The sequence below is a fragment of the Mycteria americana genome, chromosome 9 (assembly GCF_035582795.1).
Source record: "Mycteria americana isolate JAX WOST 10 ecotype Jacksonville Zoo and Gardens chromosome 9, USCA_MyAme_1.0, whole genome shotgun sequence".
In the NCBI taxonomy this organism is placed as follows: Eukaryota; Metazoa; Chordata; class Aves; order Ciconiiformes; family Ciconiidae; genus Mycteria; species Mycteria americana.
Window position 1 is genome coordinate 9,875,596 of NC_134373.1, and position 20,492 is coordinate 9,896,087.

Genomic DNA, 20,492 nt, shown 5'->3' on the forward strand with positions numbered 1-20,492 from the left:
GGCATCAGACTTCAGGGATGCAAGTTTCAGATTGCTTGTACTGCCTTTTGCACTATTACGTGACCAGGGAAAGCACTGAATGCCTACGTACCCCGTGGCTGGGTAGATGGATTAATTTAGCTCTCAGGTTTCAGGCAGAGCTACACGACCAGATTCAGTCCTAGAGCTGCAGCTTTGGAAGTGTTGCTGGTCCCATCTATTAGCCTGCACCCAAACTGCTCTAGCATGGAGTGGATGAAGGCTATTAAGAATCTTCCCTATTCTTCTGCTTAGGTGAACAGCACAGTAACACCTTTAGTTCCAGCAAGGGCTTCTACTGATGGTTTTGATAGCTGAATAAACACCATAAATGCAAACAGAAATGACACTTTTTCTTAATACTAAGCCCCATATTGCTACCACCACTTGAAGTGGTGCTCTGGAGCTGAGAACAGGAGAGAGGTTAATGGAAGGTTTCTTCTCTTCTTTCCATTACCTTGGCATCACTGGCCAAGCAGTGCTCGGCCTCCCAGGATGCGTCTCCTGTCCTGCTGCCTGAGCGATGCTAAGGTGTCCACACAGGTTTTTTAAAACTGTTCATTGTGGCAGCGCAAAATTAGGTGTAGATCTGGGATTCCAGTTACATCTGTCTGTAAATAAACAGCGCATCTGCTATCAGAGCTGCACAGACACTGAAAGGCTGATGTTTGTGAAGTTATTCAGGACCAGCTGAGATTCAGCTCTGCCCCTGTTTTGTCCAAATAATGATTTCCAAATTAAACCCACCATAAGGTTGCTGATCAGACCAAGAGAGAGCTCATGGGCATACTGTATCTATGAGCTTTCAAATGCTGCCTTCGTTTCTTCCTTTTAGTTACTGATCAACACAAGCATATGAGCTCATCTGTTTTGAAGGAAGCGTTATTAAAAAATACGGCAAACTGCAACCAGTTATGTCAGGTTATGGGAACGCACCACAGTCAATCACCTAACATTAGTAACAATTATAATCCTTATAAATAAAACTAATAACGTCCCATTAGCATAGAAAATAGTGTACAAAAAGCACAGGGAGGAAATGGGCAAGTTGAAATGCTGGGAAAGAAAATGTTCTCAAGCATAGAAGTGCTTCCCTAAAATGACACATATCTCTTACAAGGGAGTTGAAGCTGAAAGGAGCAGAGGCAAACAAAAAAGGACCAGCACAGAGAAGAGTCCTCTACGTCCCGAAGGGTCTTGTGTTCAGCTTTCAGAATCCCAGGAAAAGAGGACATCCAGGGAAATAGGTTTCATTCCAGCAAAAGGATGACTATTAAGCTCATTATCATATCGCCAGACCCCAGCATTTAGGCGTATTCACAGCTGATTCTCACATACAAACACATTTTTTTATATGAGACCATTCATGTTCACATTTAAACTCCCATCTCGATGCACAAGCCAAGCATTATTTGGTAGTTTTTAGCAAGCGATTTCCCACTAGGGTAGCTCAAGGATGAAGCTTCTTTCACCTTCTTTGGAAACAGCTGCTCCTGGCTATCACCAGTGACATGATTTGAAAATACATTGACCCTGGTCTGCTTCGTGATGAATATGTACATAGGAACATAAAAATTGCGGGCATGCATTTATGCACAATAATGCACACAAAATATGCATTAGGATCCCTTGTAATGCTCATACCTACAAAAGGTTAAATAGCCCTAGGTGACAGAGAGCTATTTAAATGGACCTTTTTATAATGGCAAACAATAATGCATTCTGGTTACCTTCTGACATGGCTTACTTCCAGTCAGCATTAAGGAGAATTACTACCTGATTTTAATACATCTTGGTTCAATTTCATGCAGGCTTATTGTCTTCTAATTATCAACACAACAATTTGATCCGCATCCAGATTAAGCCATTGCCCTGACTTCTAACACCAGAGCAACGCCTGTGGTGGTGTGCTGATTTCTCAAGCAGTAAGCAGTTTGCTGTTGTCTCACATCCCCAAGGCACAAATAAGCAGATGCTGCATTAAAGCTTGTTTTACAAAACTGCTTCAGTTGTGATATACATTTTTAATATAATATACTGAGTGCATTACAGTGAAAACTGCCAGGGCCAGTAAACTCATACAAATTCATTAGCAAGACCAGCTTCTCAATTAAGCCTAGCTGAAAACTAGATCTAGTTGAAAAGAACTGTCCAGAAGCAGCTGAAATGAGTGAAAAGCTTGATCGTGTTTGCCACATGTGAGCACAGCTTAGTTTACCATTTCAGTTTTCTGAACATCAGTTGGGATTGTTTCTCATCAAGGACAAGCTTCACTGACCTTTCTCTTCTTTTCATCACAAGGATACTGTGGCTGGCTTGAAAGCTTGAATTTTTTCCAGTATTACTATTCTGAGTGTAAAAGCAGAGGCACAGCTTTTCGTACGCAGAATGGGTTCTACATAGGAGACACTAGTAGCCAAACGTTTTGGAGCTCTCACTGATATGCTTTCATTCATGGGTAGGTTTAAAAGATCAGAAATTGTATCCTGTGTTTTTGAAAGACAAGCTAGAGGAGAAAGCAACATTTTCACTCTCTTCGGCTTCTTTGCATTTCTTACCTATACTCTTCTCCCTCAATTGACATTGTCAGCTGTAGGATGACAACTGAAGAGCAACTCTGGAGTACTCTCTAGCTAATTCTCTACAATGCCTGTAAACTATATGGTGAACTGGCGATTACAACAGGAGCTCTTAAAAAGCACAAATTTTGCCCTTCCTTCAACAGAGGGGAATCTTTGCTGCACACTTTGAAGAAACCCAAGCTAGCAAAGGATTACTATTCTAAACATATTTGTTTAAAGACAATGCAATGTAAGATATACCAAAAATTAATCTGGCCAGCAGCAGACTAAGGTTTACACAAAGCATCTGCTGGCTGCCTCTGGTAAAACAATACATTTGTCTCAACTGTGTTTATGGCATAACTGGCTGCTACTGCTAAGAGCTGCGTTACAGCAGCCTTGTGCAACAGCTTACCTTAAAGGGAGAGAAGTTCTGTAACACAACCTTCTCCACTACATTTTCAGGATTGCTGTCTTTTATTAAGCCCTCTGGCACTAAATCTTTGCAGACAATAACAATGCAACCATAGTAAGGAGGAAGAGCTTTCCCCTCTCACTACTGGTTCTTTCTTCCATGCTTCAGTGTATTCCTTCACTGCCTATCTTGGACGTATCTGACACGCACCCCTGGGCAGCATTCCCAAAGGCTGCTCGCCGGGCCAGGGTGCTCTGCGATGTCTTCTCCCTCTCTTCGTTACATACATACGTGATCATGAGAGTATGCTTACTTTTGTCTCCATGAGATGATGGCACCTTAATCACAACTTATCCTCGTGGGAGGTAACGAAGATGAGGGTTGCTGGATTTTCAGCATGTTTATAAGCTCAGCTGAGACATCAAGCTGAACCAGTCTAACCCCTTATGAGTGACACTAAAAGTGACACTGAGTCCTAAAATCAGGAAGAATTTTCATTGCCTGCCCCACTCTGAGGCACTGCCATTTCTCAAGTGACATGGCTAAATGACTTCTCTGTGCCATTAAGACTGGAATTTGCAGGGATTCACACAGTGACATTTGTACCATATGTGCTAGCACTTACTACCACTGTACAAGTAGCTGGGCACTAATTTAATCTGACTTTAGCAACTTGTGCAATCTGACAGTTTCCCATGCTGTTCACCTGCTATCAGATCAGAGTCTGCTGAGGATCTTATGTTCCCTCTACATCCCTTCAAATTAATAGCATACCATCAGTTAGTTCTACAATGCTATTAAACACAGAAACAGCAGAGGTTACTTTCTGAGGCCCCGATCCTGAAGTCACGGTACTTTTATGGGAAGGGAGAAAATGCAGATTATATGCCTCACCACCATGTATCTCCTAAAACAAACAGGGGTGCATATTCCTAATTACAGATTGCAGGAGTAATCTCTCCTAGAAAGAAGAGACTTCTGAAAAGTCTCATGAAATAGAATGAAAAGATTGTGCCACCATTCTTCCTACCTCTAGCAGCTGTTCAATTCCTTAGGTAAGACAAAGCAAAATCTCTCCTTTCTATGAATTAAGTTGAAAAGGAATGAAGCAGGAAAACCTGAAGATGAAGACAGGAAAATATGCTGAAGTAGCCCGGTGAATTTCCAGGCTACTACCTGTAGAGGCTTCTTCCCATTTGTTTATCAACTTTGAACCTTCTTGTGCTCTATGTTTATAATTGTTTTTAAATAACTACAATGCTCTAGAAAATTACTTCAGGTGTTCTTTCCAAAACATAAATTACTGACAGATTTTCTCAGCATTACTTCCAAATTAACGGTACACCCTGACACTGGTTTGAGACTGTAGCAAAACATAGATTATTCTCAATCTAGTTGACCTCTGTAAAACAGGCTTAGCTTAACACAACTGCCTCACTGCCCAGCAAAATCAAGAGGATCTCTTTTAACCAGCAAATGTTGTAGCACAGGAGTTGAGACGGAAAGGAGGTACTTAAACCTCATGTAGAGGGTAGATAGACACAAAGAAAACATAGAAAAATCCTGTTGAAGACTGGCCCAGCACTAGCTCATGCCTGTTGAAACTGCTGTTTTCAAGTAGTGAGAACAAATGTCTTAAAAACAAAACCTTTCACTTCATACGTACTATTGTCAATTCAAAAATGGCACATGGTATTGTTTTCAAATGAAAAAAAGAATCCAAGAAAATTGTCCTCAACAATATAAGGAAAATTTCATCCCCAAAGCACCTGTCATCCAGCTAAAGACATCCAGAAGAGAATACCTTCTAGCAGAGGAGCTACAGCACACTGCAGCTTTCCAACCTGAATCCATAAGTAACACTAAGGGGTTCAGATACAGATTTACTCTACTGGTTAGAAGAGTTTCTCTCCATGTAAAATGCTCTCTTTCTGAAAAACAATATTATTGCTGCTGCCGATAGATACTGCTTAGGCATTTGCCACCCTCACCTTTAGGAGAATGCTGAAGTGTTGAGATCGAGGGCCTCAGATTTGATCCACCCCACAGGATACAGCCTGATAGAGTATACCACGTGAATGGCAAATGAAAATCAAAGGAAAATACCCAAGCGCATTTTTCCAGGACCCACAGCACAGGCAAGATGCGAGCTCCCCCTGCTGACACAAGGGAACCCTGCCTGGCCCAGCCACCACTGCCACAGCAAGGGGACAGTCACCACCACAGGGGCAGGAGGTGAGAAACCCCAGGATGAAGCCAGAAAGAGCTCCGACAACAAGGATGGAGCCAAGCTGGGCATGGCCCTGGCACCTGAGATCTCACGGTTTGAGCTCGTAACTTGCTGAGTGCCCTCAGCCCCTTTCAGGAAACACAGGGAGCCAGAAAACAGCTACGGGCAGTACCTGAGGGAGCGGGGTCAGAAGGAGTTGTGAGGACAAAGGTGCCTGGGCATGGCGTCAGCTGGCCTTTTCACTGCTGTAGTCTAGGTGGAAGCTCCCAGCCCAATTCCCGCACACGGATGGCTCAGCCAGGCCTTCTTTGCCATGAGCTGTGCCATCACTAAGTTGCCTGCTGAGCCTCCCCAGCGCTGCCTGCAAAGGATTCACAGGGCCATCTTCCCACCAGCTTTTAAAGGTCCCCTTCTGCTGCTTCTGTGGCACCCGACTGAACGGCAGGACTGTGGCCCCTAAAGTCCTGAGCCATGAAATGCAGTCCTGTTCCACTGAACTGAGCTTTCATTTCCAGCACAGATACTCAGGTGCATCACCACCGATCCCAGCACATCAGGTCATGGGAAGAGAGACGGGACACAGCCCCACTGAAGCTCCTCACACAAATGGGGCAGGGGAACCTGCCCTTCCTTCATGACGTCCCATGCTATGGGGTCAAGCGGCCAGCTAAGAGGGGACAACACTGCCGTGCCAGCATGGGAAACGCATGCCACGCTGTAGGGAGCTGGAGGCAGAAGCCAGGTGACAGCCCATTATACTCCCCATGGGAAAGCTCACAGTTTGGCAAATACTCAAATCCCGTAAGTCTCAGGGATTTTTACAGAAGGGCAGGCGAATAATCTGAACATTGCTAGCAAAAGCCTTCAGAGAGCCAAGGAAGAAAGAAAAGACTAACAAAAACTTTTAAAAATATTTGAGAATACCTGTGCCAAAATCTCCTTAGACGTGTATCCATGACTAAGCATGAGAACTAAATTGCTGCTGCTGTAAAGAGGGTGCTGCTTGCTGGTCACGGTCTAAAAGCACTGATGCAGCAATAAGCACAGCTTAATTGCTGAGAAGCTTACATATTAATAGCAGAATTTTCGGTCAGAAACATGTGAAAGCCTCTAGGCTTTGGAGCAGTAAAATAGAATTGGGGCCGTATGGTGGCAGAACAAAGTCTGCTGAAGAGCGTTGTAATTTCTGCCTTTGATAGGGACTTTCTGGAGCTGTCAGCTGAGCTGCAGAATTAGAAACCTGACATTGCAGCAGTCAGTTTTTAGATTTCAAGCTGTTCAAATGACTTGTCTCCAGGGAGGAATACCTGGCGCGCAAGAATCAATAGTGAAATAGGTAAAGGTGCCAGCATACAGGGGCAGCCACCCCAACACCATGCCGCAGCCAGCCAGGCAAATCTACTGAAACGGAGTCGTGGGAGAGGATGACGGAAAAACTCGCTCCCTCTTTGAATCAGTACAAGAGAGATGCTATAGACTATTCACTACATTTGTGAGATTGCAGCTTGATTATATTTGATTCCACGTTACAGATTGATCTTCATACGCCCTCAGTTCACACTATGCCAGTGCTCCAAGCCACTTGCTGAAGAGATTATAAAAGAGCCTGTTTTATCATATCTTCACCTCTGAATGCATTACAAGTGACATCACTTAATTTTAGCCAATCTGAACAGCTAATTAGATGTAAACAGATTGAAAAATTGTACACACAGGACAACTCATTTTTCAAAAGGCCACTAATCTAAACAAACCTGAGTCCATCAATTTACTTCAACATTTGTCTAAATGAATTACAGCATAGCCTTGTCCTACACTGGCCTTGTGATTCATATAACTGGCTCCCTCCTCTTTTGATGAAAATCTCAGGCACTGTACAAAAGAATAAGTTATTTGTTTATCAAGGCTCTATTATAACAAAGATGACAATGCCTCTCTGCCTGAGTCTAGTGGACAACATATATGAGCCAAAGCAATTACAGTCTACTCTGGTACCTTCTCTCTCACCGCCCAAACCCATCACATACACGAATACATCAAAGCCGGGAAGGCTCTTTGTAATAACAGAGAGAAATCAAATGATATTTAATCATGGTCAATACGGGTTCCAACTTCACAGCTCTTTGGGTGCGATCCTCCCCTCTGCTCTTGCCCCTTATGCCAGGAGAAATGGGAAGGAAAAGGATCCTGGACAGATCCTCCAGAGAGAGCTGGTGATCCTCTTCCTCCTCCTCAGGATTTCCTCTAAGCACCAGCTGGGGGTAGACCAGTAATTACACTGGGAATCAGAGCAGCACTGCAGGACAGAGAGAAGCCCAAAGGGGCCTGTCATGACGTGGATAAGATCAGGAGCTGCTGAAGTTACCCAGTGCCAGACAACATAAAGAAGTCTTAGGATGAAATGCAGTGTAGCGTGGCCTATTTTTAAATACAGAGCAATTAGCAGAGAATTATGCATGAGGTTTTCCACTTGCTACTAAAGCCCACATCTCTTCCATTACCTGCATATGTAAATGTACACAATGAGATGGGAAAGGGCAGAGAGAAAAACACTTCTGTGGATTTTGAAATGAACAAACATATCCACGTAATCAATCCCTTTCCGGACTGCTTAACACAGAAATCTTGCCAACAAAATAGGCTAAACTCAGCCTATTTCATGTGTAAACTAATTTATGCTACCTCGAATTAAGGGTCCACTGAGCATCTGTTGTGACCTCCCACGCGACAGCGGCCCTGGACTTTCCAATTCGTCCTTGTTTGAGCAGAGCAATCTAGACATCCAAGTGTCAAAACCTCAAGTGACGCAGAATCCGACATAACTTTTAATCACTTGCTTCTATATGCTATTGCCTTCATTTACAAACATGCATCTAAACTTTACTCTCAGTTTGTCTAGCTTTAATTGCCAGCCTAGCATCTCATTAGACCTTTGTCTGTCAGCATAAAGAGCCCTGCTGCTCATCTGCGTTCCCCACGCTGGTACTTACTGATTGTGACCTACGCACCCCTCTCCTTTCCCTTGACAAAGCTAAGGGCATCAAAGCTTTGACGGCAAAGCTTGCTTGCCAGCCACCGCCCTTGGCTGTGCACAGCCTTCTCCCCTGCTTCTCGGTACCTTTGGAGCTGTGGCACCACCTCCACTAAAGGTGAAGGTGATTTGACATCCTTACCCCTGGCTCAAGAGTCTGCTTCTTCAATATACCAGGATAACAGTGGCCCTTTGGCCCGTTGTGTTTGCAGAGGACTCTCACAAAGAGCTCACTAACTACCAAGGCTCCAGCTTTCTTTGTAGCATCACTGTTTCCAGAAAGGTTTCCCCACCTCACGCTCCTCTGGTTTCCCATCTTTGTGGTTGTGGCTTTATGTTTGGCCACATCAGAAGGCCTGCTCTTGCACCAGTGTACCTAGTAAATCAGATCGGGTTGCATCAGTGAACTGTTTGTTTCTTACTTCCCCAGTTACATCTGCTGAGAACTTGATCAATGAGGAAAGTATGTGCCCACCTAGGTCACTGGTAAAACAAACAACTAAATAGAAAGCATGAGGCTGATCCCTGTGCTGTCCATCTAATAATGATAAATTCACTTATAATTACATTGTGAAAGGCATTTTTAACTCCACTAATTGTGTACCACGTTAATTTTGCATGATTCTGGTTCTTTAATCATAGTGTCATGTAGTGGCATGCCAAATACTTCACTGACATCCACGTATACTACATCAATATTGTTGTCTTTATCAAGCAAACTTGTAGCTTCATAAATAACATTTCAATTAGTTGACAAAATCTATTACATCAGCCTACATTGCTCAGCATTAGTTCTCATTTATTTCTTTATTAAGCAGGTCCGGGTCTGCGTGTCCTGCTTTACCTCAATCAATGTCAGATTGACAGGCCTATAAATATCTGGATTTTTTCCCCTACCCTTTTTAATACCCACACCCCTACATTCTCTCAGACATTTAGAACTTTACCATGTTCCCAGACTTATCGAAAACCCACATTAAAGTCCCTTAACTAGCTCTCTTTAAACTCTTGCCTGCAAGATATTTGGAGCTGCTGAGGTAAAAAGGGTCCTGCTTCAGCAGCTGCTTTTTAAATGGGTTTAAATAGGCACCATCATTATCTAACTCCCATGCAGCTAGAACAAATGAGATCAAGAAGTCCAAGGTGTTAAAAAAATTACATGACATATCATGGAAGAGCTCTGGCTTCTTCCCCAAATCATGATTATTTTCAAAATGCAATTTGGAGTTCTCCCTGTTGTTGAGCATTTTCGGCTTCAAGTATTCTCCTGAGCAACAAGGACTAAAAACATTTTATGTGCTTGTTTTAACTGAAAAACTAAGCATCTTCTATAATGCTATTCAAAAACCTGCACTGAAAGACTTGTGGCAACATCTTAAGAACTGGTAGCGCTGTACCATAAAATTTTAACTTGCCTGGATTTGATTGTGAATTGTTCTGGATTCTTGGGCTTGCACCACACTCATTAAACTTGTCTTGTATGTGCATTTACATAAAGTAGGTGGCAATCTCCAGTTTGCTAAGTGTCTGGGAATCAGTCATGCCCTTCCTGAAGATAAACTCCCACTGACTTCAAAGGCAGTAGGCAAAATTTCTGGTTTTATTTCCCAATCTCTGAAAGGAAATAAAGCCTCTTAGACAAAAGGGAATTTAAACATCCAATGCAGAATATATTAAATTTGCCAGATGCAGCTGAGGTCTGAAACGTAAGAGTTAAAGAAAAGCGAGTACATGAACCTTGAGAGAGACTTGGCAGTTTTCATCCCATTTGGTTTTTTTTAAGATCTCATGAGAGCATCTAACAAAATCGTATGTCACGCCAAAAACAGTTCAAAGCAAGCGCATAGTGAATGAGCTTCTTCAATCAGTAAACCACAGAATATATAACCAAGAGATGCACAAGGATCTAAAGAAGTTCTGGTCACTCCAAGACTGCCTCAGGACCCGCTTGTGCAAGACATCCATATTCAGAAGAAAACTTTAAAGTCAATGGCATTTAAGCATGTGATAAAAATGAAGTATGTGCTTGAACACATGCTCTTACCCCATAAAGTAAAGTGTTTGTAGTAAGTGTGATAGAGGCATTTGAAAGCTTGAGAAGCATTTTTCTTCCCTATGGAAGAACTCCCTGCATAGGAAAGCAAAACAGTGGGTATGCTGGTTTTGGCTGGGGTAGAGTTAATTTTCTTCATAGCAGCCAGGATGGGGCTGTGTGTTGGATTTGTGCTGGAGACAGCGTTGATAACACAGGGATGTTTTAGTCACTGCTGAGCAGCGCTTACACAGAGTCAAGGCCTTTTCTGCCTCTCACCCCACCCCACCAGCCAGTGGGCTGGGGGGCACAAGAAGCTGGGAGGGGACACGGGTGGGACAGCTGACCCCAACTGACCAAAGGGCTATCCCACACCATATGGCGTCATGCTCAGCAATAAACCAGGGGGAAGGCTGGCTGGGGGGCCGTGGCTCAGGGACTGGCTGGGCATCAGTCAGCTGGTGGTGAGCAATTGTTTTAATTTGCATCACTTGTCTGTCTTGGGTTTTATTTCTCTCTCTTGATATTTTCCTTTTCATTACAATTTATTACTATTATTATTTTAATTCAATTATTAAACTGTTCTTATCTCAACCCATGAGTTTTCTCATTTTTACCCTTCCAATTCTCTTCCCCCCATCCTGCAGGGGGGGAGTGAGCGAGCGGCTGGGTGGTGCATAGCTGCTGGCTGGGGTTAAACCATGACAGTGGGCTAGCTTCACCTCTCGCTGTCATCACGGCTAATCTCCGGTGACTCCACAGTTGTCATAAGGAAAATTAATCCAGGTTTACAGAGATGTAGCAGATAAATCTAGTCCACTGCATCTCTCTCTTGCTGTGTTTACAACAACAGACCAATGAGTATTTGTGATCGGATGCCCCCTTTTAATCTGTTTGCTAGAGTATCACAGGATTTGTTTGCTGGTTTGATGACTTAGTTATTGTGAATTTACAGATTGCACATGATTAGACAGCATATTTTGGATTTTTTTTGCTCCATTTTGTTGTGGACAGGCAATTTTGGCTTTTAACGCAAAACCAGAGCATCCTCAGTATTTTCTGATGTAGATGAGCATCTTCCATTCACAGTCTCCTTGTGTAGCTCTGAACTACTTAAAAGGAGTGCTAAAAACCATAGAAGACTGGAAAATTTAGGAAAGAGGCTATGAATGGACGTCATTCCTACTTCTCGCCTACAGAAGTCTGTGGATCCTTATGGCATCTTCTATGAATTTTCTTGAATTTTGCATGAATGGCTGAAAACAGGCCACATCACTATGGGTCAACTCCTTCCCATAGTACTTCTCAGTGCTGAAAGTCTGCTTGGGGGGAGCTGTGCATTCACACCAAGAACACAGCAAGGACTTTGGCCCATTAACAACAAAGCGAGCACAGGGATAAAACGCATCACTTTTAATGGGATTTTTGCATTCTCAGAAGCAGCAGAAGGAGCAAGCAAAACATAGGCAGAACCCAGGCAACTAAATCCAAAACCAGTATCTCCTAGACTGGTACTTTATATATAACCCTAGAGAGCTTCAAGTCCACAGGAGCTGTGGGGATTTGCTGGAACATCTCAGTCAGGCAGGGTCGATTAGCTCAGTACTTAGCTCAAATGAGAGCCTGAGAGGAATCCAAAAGCTGGTATTCCTGTCATTCCCATACCTTCCTAGGATTTCCAAAACCACTAATGCTTCCTACCCAGCACAAAATGCCCGCAGTGGGGGCATAAAAGTTCAGCACTTGCGAATGCCCAAGTGCTTCTCATCTAGTCAACAAAAAAATAGGAACTTCACCCTTTCTTAATTTTTAAAGGCCACAAAGATACATTAACTGCCTTTTCCCAACCTAACTCTTATATAGGTCAGATATGCACCAGCCCTGAACTAGAAGTCATGTAATCATGTTAGGACAGTGAAGAGCCTGAGCTAATAAACCCAGCCTTTCAAAGAGCTTATTGGTTTGGGCTCAGTGCCATGCTGAGGTTAACAAGGTAAAAACCTGTTTAACAAAGGAGACATATATTTGACCATCCACAGTCAGGTCAATCATTTAAGATTTAAACATTCCCTCCAGAGGTATTTACCCAGTCAGTGCACGTTGCTTATAGTTGATTCGCTACCTTCTGATGCTGCTTTAAATTATACCTCCCAAATGAAATTAGAGTAGAAGAAGCTTTCCTATTGCCTTACTGCAGTTGATGATAGCATGTGGGGTCAGCAGATATTCTAAATTCACATGAGAGAAGCCTCTATCACCCATTACATCCAGGCAAAGAAAGGACAGGATCTGTAGCTCAAAATAAGAATTCCCTTTCTTTCAGAGGTTAAACTAGAATACTCCCAGTATTTTCCCATATATTGGGAATATGTGTGTATTTATCAGCATTGCATTTTATACACTGTTTCATTCAAACCGATATACACTCCAGGTTTTACAGTGTATTTTGGCTCAAGTGTTATTGCTAGGACAGTGTTTACAGCAATATTCATTGTGTTCTGCATAGCCCTGCCCATCAATCAACCTTGTAATAAAGCAGAAAGGAAATCAGTGGAAAAGCAGGAGAGCTGCTGAATTCAAGTTAGTCATACAAAACCAGCATGGAGATAAGTACAAATGCAATTGGGTCAACGTAGCTGTTTGCCTGTTGATCAAAGGAAAAAAATAAACACATGCTGCATTACAGTTTGCCTTAAAAAATAATTTAGGCTTCAAAGTGTTAATTTTTTTCCTCCTTATTTTCTCTGGGTTAGTGTTTCAAGATGACTGCTGCTCCATACAGATTTATAATATGTATGTGTTTACTCACACATCTCTAAGCCAACAGGAAAGACAGAGCAGAATTCCAAATCTACCATTAAATCTACATGTTGGCACCTACAAAGAGCTGCAGGACTTCAATTTTTCTGGATAAGAATGAAGGGATAAACTGAATGAACAAACAAACAAGCCATTCTCATCCTTAAAATACACACGCAAAAAGAAAGAGACACGGGGGGGGGGGTGGGGGGGTGGGGGGGAAGATGGCTTGTAAGGTTGTTGATTTCCAGGTGCGTCTACCAGTGGCAAATTAGGAATAACTTTAAGAACAGTATAATCTCCAATTCCTACTGGATTACATATGGGTCTGCTGACAAACAGCGTGGTTCAAAAGACACAGCATGCTTTGACTCTGAAGTGGCATGTGTTATTCCCACTTCAGCCACTGAATTGTGATGCAACTTCCAGCCTCTACCCAACTTGGACATCCAGACTCTGCTTCACAGATTTTATTCTCTCCCTCACTGTGAAGAAGTGCCTCACAGTATCAGGGTGTACCACACTGGAGTCCTAATCTTATAATTAGCACCTGTAGATGGTACTGTAAAATAAATGGTGACGATGATATTGATGAATTATGACTTGTTTTTTCATTCTGCTTTAGTCTAGATCATAAAGAATTAACATAAAAATCAAACTAGGATAAGATCTGTGTACCCAGGGGGCCTATACAGTTCCCACTGAAGTCAGTAGGACTTGAAGGGAAACTGAATGAGGCTCTGAAACTAATCCGATGTCGGTGCTTACGCACTACCATGCTGGGGATCACAGAAACACCTAGTGCGATAGTCACCCACAGTAAATCCATTGGACTATGAATGCAAGCCACTCAACAGAGCTCAGAATACAGATAATGCAGGGAGGGGAAAGAAGTGTTCAATGTGAAAAAGAAACCAAGGAAAGATGTTCTTAGCACATTAAGAGCTATAATGAAATACTGCATCTTGAGCTTGTCGCTGTTTGAAGGAAGCTAGGAAACGAGCAAGAATTCATTATGAAGCTGCTCAACACCAAAACATGAGTCATCGGGTTCTAAAAAAACCCAGTTGTCTAGAGAATGGCGTAGATGAAAATGAATGGAATCTCTTTAAATTACTCTCTGTATAAACTCTTTCACATTCATTCTTTCTGCCATTGATTAGTAACTTTCTGGGATATGGGTTTTTAAATAATTCCACACCATACTCCCAGCTTCAGCAATCAAAACACAGAAATAGCTCTTGATTCTGCATTTTTAGTCTTCATTTGCAGGGAAAAATGTCTTCTGCAGTAAGAAACTTGAACACCTACTGTTCTTACCCATCTACTGGATATCCCCAAAAGTGCATGCTGAAGGCTCAGTAATCACATGAGATTAAGATTCCCCCATTGCTTTACAAATAAAGGGACTTTTGTACGCTATTGCTGCATAAAGGATTAAATCACCTCTGGAAAGCCCTCAAGACCGTTTAAAGTGCTAAGAAGCTGGGACCTCTATGATCCCAGTATTCCTGACAGGAAAGCAGAAAACCCCAAAACCTACATAATAAATTGAGAAAACTTCTCTGCAAACCCAGGTAGGTACGTGCAGACGGGAAACGTGGCAGGCAAAACACGGCCTCTGGATATACTGTTCCCACTCTATCCAATTCCCTGAGAAAATGAGGCTTGTGTGACCGCGTGGTGTGTTTGCGTATGTCCATTGCACCAACCCCTTTCCAGCAATTTCTGAAGCATCAACCAGTTGGCAGCGTTAGGTTTATGGTTGGACTCAATGACCTTAAAGGTCTTTTCCAAGCTAAATGATTCTACGATTCTATAATTTCACTTGACAAGAGCTCCATTGAGGGAGAAGCAGTACTGAGAGCTGAACTGCTATGAGTCGTGGGGGAAGCCACCTCAGAGCAAGAAACTTGCTACGTTCCAAGAACCGGAAAAACACAATGTCCTCTACTAGTTTGCAATTTGAGTTAATTCCCTATTAGATGTGTACCTTATCGGACCAAAGAAATCCAACCATGACATACAACTCTGTTGAAAAGCTGGCTCCCTCATCTCGCAGCTTGTGGAGTGATATACAAAAACACTAAGGGAACCCATGGCAGTAACATGGAGACACTCCAGTAAGAAGCAACATCCTTTTCTACCTACAAGTGCTGAGAGGCAGAGATTCCTGTTGCTAAGGACAGTCCTCAGCGATTCAGACTGAAGGATCAGCCCTTACAGGTGCCTTCAAGTAGCAGTCCATCCACTCTTTGTCTTTTTAACCAGAGACTCCTAATCCATGCCTAGGAGGCATTGCTCAGCCTGCCCGTGCCCACAGCAGTCCTCCAGGGCTCCCAGCCTCGGTCTTCCTGGCTGCAAGGAACCTCCCAAAGACAGACCGCAACAATTATACAAACCTGAACCCTGCCAGAAAGTCTGCCAGCTCTGAAAACCACAACATAGATAGACACAACATAGAGCGAACAGCAATGCCGAAGCGTTGCACTAGCCTGTGTCCTACCAGCACTCCGACAGCAACAAGAAACAGGGCAATTCAGCAAGAGAATGGCTGTTCCTAAGGGCTCCCAGCATCCAAGATATCTCAGGTACCTTGCTGCAGACATATCCAGCACCTCTGACACCTACAGCACCCAGCACAGCACCATTCCGCTGATCTGGCAGAAGTATGGCCAGCTGGGAGAATCCCTATGGCTGTAGTTTTGCAAAATGATGCTGCACTTGTTAGCAGTTTGCTAACCAAGACTGCTTGAAGAAGTGTAAGAAAGGAAAACTTTCATAAAAACAGAAAACACACGAGATTGCCTAAGACCTCAACCTTCTCATAGAAAAACATCCCACTCATGATTGTTGAAGTGGATTTTACAAGACTTACTGTGATGACATCCAAAATTTATTACAGCTTTTACAACAAGACCATGTCTAGTAAAGAGTGATGTAGTGACAACATTTACTTGGCTGGATTTAGCTTCTTAGGGCACATAAATATACTTTTGTACTTTAAGAACAGCCGTAGCTGCCTACTAAATCTTGAATAATACAAGGCAGCTTTGTAGACCTTTAAACACATGCACCAACTTGGTTCTGTCTCCTTCACAAATCTGCTTCCTTACTATCTGCCCAGTCAGTCCCCAGGGCCCTGTTCTGCTCGTCTTTTGTCAACCTCAGCTTTTAAAATGAAATCGTTTGGAAATCATGCTTTTAAATTCCTGTGCTTTTTCAGTATGGAATTCATGACTTTTAGAAAGTGGCCAAGTTTGTCTTCCCACCTCCCCCAGTTATAAAACAAACTGGAAAACTTATCTGTTTTTCTTGGTACATACATGATGAATTTTGCATGACTTTTTTAATTTGAAAACTGATTTATTGACCATGTGTGTGAAAACCCTATCATACATATTAATTAAATTTTAGATTTCTGTTAAGCACTGAATAAGGAATTCCTTTGGTCTAACAGTTTAAAAAGACAATTTAAAAAGACACTAGATTAAAATAGAAATAGCTGGACAAAACTTCTGAAAACAAATAGCAATATTTTAGGTTGTGGTTTTTTGGGAGCCAGGTTTGAAACATCTTAAAGTGTCCTGATTTTCAGAAAACAGCTTGAGTCCAATATCAGAAAATTAGGTCCCTTGCAAGTCCCTCATGCTCATGGTGTTGACCACTTCACAGGTAAAAATAACACTTTACCTATACATTGTGCTCTCTAATATACTGGTTACCAAAACTGCACGAGGACTAGGTGATATTTTGCCAAATAACGGGACTGTATTCTAAAAACCTGAATCCAGCCATAAAACTGGGTAAGAGCCCAGACTTGCTGTCTGTGTCTTGTGTCTTATGCAGAAAGCCAGCTCAGCTCCTGGTGGCCGCCCCAGCCGGAGGAGCCCAGCAGCATCTCAGCCTGATGCTGACCTTGCCCTTCCCCTGCCATGGGGCTCCTAGAGCTTACTCAGGGGGCTTGGGCAGAAATGAGGGTAAGGACAACCTTCCATAGCCACCCAAACTAGCCCTGGCCCTCCCAGCCCCCAGAGAAGCCTGACCCACCAGCCCCACCATGCAAGTAGCTCCCAAAAGTCACATTCCCTGCCCTGAGGCAGGGCACTACCCAGACCCAACACTTATACTTCCAAGAAGGATCGGTCACAAACCCTAGGATCAGTGTTAAACAAGCAAACCCATAGATGACTGCACCTAAGAAATAAAAAAAACAACCCCCAACTTAAATGCAAGTTTGCCTACATTTTACAGCATCTCCTGTACGCAGCAAAGGATTTGGACTATTTCCACATTCATTTTTGCTGCTGCTGTTCTTATAAAAAACACATTGTTCTTTCCCTGTGACATTTCTTTGTATCTTTGAAAGAATGCTCTCTCCTACCACAAAATATTTGGCTTGAATCCTCCAGTGAGGAGGTGCCAAGGGTTTGGCTCATGTTTTAAAAACAAAAGAAATATTACTCTAAACATAAAACAAATGAGTGCAACTGTAACAGTAGATGGAGACAGAGCTCCTAGCACAACCTATGAATAATTCTAAGTCCTATTAGAAGTAACACAGCTTTCTGAATTTCCCTAGAAAACAGCATGTCATTATTAGGTTCCAGCTTGACTAAATTGCAAAATGTCACTTTTTTCAGCGAAAAAGTTAAACAAAAGACAATATATAGTGTAACAACTAAACTGCAAAGCATATCCACTTACAATCTGAAACTGTACGAGACAATGTGTGTACGCATAAGCACAGAGATATGAAAAGATGGCTCTTACCTCCATCCCCAGATCCTGAGCCGGCATCTGAGAAAAGAACAGAAAGACATTTATATTCATGTGCTACAGTATGTCCTGTAAGCATGCGAAGCAAGACTGTTCAGTTAAGTGTATTACAGCGTACCTTACGTTTGATGTCATCCCTGGGTAAATTATAAAGATCTAATCTGAACGTAGTTCACTCAAGCCATCTTTCTCATGTCTCAACTCTTTTTCTTTAAAGTCTCTATATCAGACTAAAATAATGTAAGCCCTGGAGTGCTGTAACGTCCTCATAAGCCTCTGCCTCATTTTGTTGTACTGAGACTGATAAAGCTTTGTTCCCAACAGTTGTGCAAAGTTACTTCACTTGGCCACTGCTAAACCCTCACCATCAAAGAGAATTTTTTAAACCCATTTTTTTGAGGCCAGACCAATTAGAAGTTCATGTCATTATCTTTACGAAACAGTGGTACCTCATCAGATCATAACTAGTTGGAATAAACTATTGAAATTATTATTCCAAGTCTTTAGACAAATGATTAAAATGCCATTTTTTTCGAGGTTGTTGCTGAGTTTCAAAATTGAGTGCTTTATCTTTATTTTTCCTCTGCTTGATGTTTTGTTGGCTGGAATGATGAGAGTCACAAATTTAGAAAGTGCAACATCAAGAAATTGTCAAGCTTCATTACGAAACTTTCTAAGCAAGGCAAGGCACAGAAATGCACACACGTGTAGGGTTACCAAAAATAATCCATAAGAGGAGTTTCTTTTTCAGGAAAGGGAGGGAGGTTGTCATCCCATCCTCCCCCTTAGTGGAAGGGTTATCCATTTATCAGCATCAAGATTAATAGAAAGAGTTTGGAAAGGCTGCTTTGGGATTCAATTACCCTATGAACTCTTAGATCTAATTTACTGACAGCAAGGTCTGGTGGATCTGTACTGGCTTGTACATGCCATCATTGCTCAAAGTCAAAAAAAGGAAAACCTTTATTTAAATAAACCTGTTGCAAGAATGGCTTAAAATGGTAGATTTACACAGCAAGACTGCATAGGACAGATGAAAAAGATGGCTGGAAAAGAGAACAGAAAATGATAGTGTTTTGCCAGTGACCATCTCCTGTATTTTCCTGATCTGATCTTCCATCCTGATGCTCTTTCCCAAATGAGCTAGTGAGGAAAGAGGAAAGAAAGGCATCTTCCTTACAATGCCCTCACGGCGCCGGGAAGCACTGCTTTCCAGGTGTGCCAGGCCTCCCCAGCACAGAGGAAGAAGTGTTATCTGCCTCCCGCAATGAACTACCATATTCTCTGGCTCTTTGGAGGAAAAGGAACACATGCCCCTCCTCCTGCCCCTACCCTTCGATGCCCAGGACCCTGCCGGTCACGGCCAGGAGGGCTGCTCGCTGCCGGACCTCCCAGCAGCCCAGGTCTCTGCTGGGGGTCCTGCGCACCCTCTCTCTGCCCCATCCCACGGGGAAAACCTGAGGTATACGGCTGCTCCCTTCTCTGCTGAGCCTCCTTCCTTGAGAGAAGGAAAAAGAGGCCAAATGATTAAGACTTCAGGAAAGCCCCTTTTTTTTCCTTCTCTGTTTCTGAAATCCACAATGTGTTTCAGCAAGAATGCTTCCAACATGGCCATTGCCAGTGGGCAGGTAAGTTTAAGAAAAGAGGTAGCAATGCACTAAAATTATCCCTTTTGCTTCAAACTTTTTGATTAAAAAAACCAGTTGCTGTGCCGAGAGAATTTACTAAGTTGAACAAATCCTACGCCACAATAGGCTTTGTCAGTCTGAGCTCCATTTAATACCAATTTATAGACAAAAAAATTGCAGCTTATGTTTTTTTGTTCTTGAAAATTGTCAGGTAACAGCTTCAGAGAAGAACAACATTTCCAGGGAAAGAAGTTTATTTTCTCTCAGGTGTACGAAACACAAAATTACAGCACTGCAAAAAGTTTGTCTAATGCACTTTTTATTGACTCCTCCGTCCTCAGCCAAGAAAAAATTCTGCTTTAAGTTTAAAGAACTCTCCCAAGAACAAAGACTTACTCCTCCCACTCTTTTCAAGTTAACTTCACTGCCCACCTCTAACAGATACATAACGCAAAAGAAAAACTTCGAGAATAAGCATAAGCAACTCAGTTTTCCTGATTTATTTTGCTCATTCACCCTTCTAGCTGTTTCATAAAAGCAGAGATGCAAATAGCTCACGATGCTGAGTTAAGCAAAGATGTCTCAAATGCCAGTCAGTTTTCACATACACTCCTCAATGAATTCTTCCAACAAGTCCAGAAAAAAACCCTGTTGCACAGACTTGTTCGTTAAATGTGTTTTGGGCCAAATCTTCAGCTGGTATAAATTGGCAGGGCTCATTACAACCAGTGGTCTGTTGAATCATACCAGCTGGGAATCTGGCTCTACATGCATAAGGAAAAACCTAAGAAACTGGATTGCAGGCAATAATGCTCCAGTTCTATCTCTCCAGATTATGGAGAGGTTTGTGGTAATCCAGATGCCCATTTATCAGACATCTGCTCATTTAATCTGCTTGCAGTTACTTGTTGTAACAGCTCAGAAGTGTACACAGCACATAGGATGACAAGGAGCACAAGATACATATTAAAAAAGAAAACAACTTCTGTGCTGCACGCT

At 42.5% G+C, this 20,492-nt stretch overlaps 1 protein-coding gene across 1 annotated transcript in view; it reads right to left on the minus strand.

Moving 5' to 3' along the window:
* TMEFF2 (transmembrane protein with EGF like and two follistatin like domains 2) overlaps positions 1-20,492 on the minus strand; it is a 135,050-nt gene that overhangs the window by 106,281 nt on the left and 8,277 nt on the right. The window contains exon 4 of the mRNA XM_075511350.1: positions 17,860-17,886. Coding sequence (XP_075367465.1) covers positions 17,860-17,886 — 27 coding nt within the window. The remainder of the gene's footprint in view (positions 1-17,859; positions 17,887-20,492) is intronic.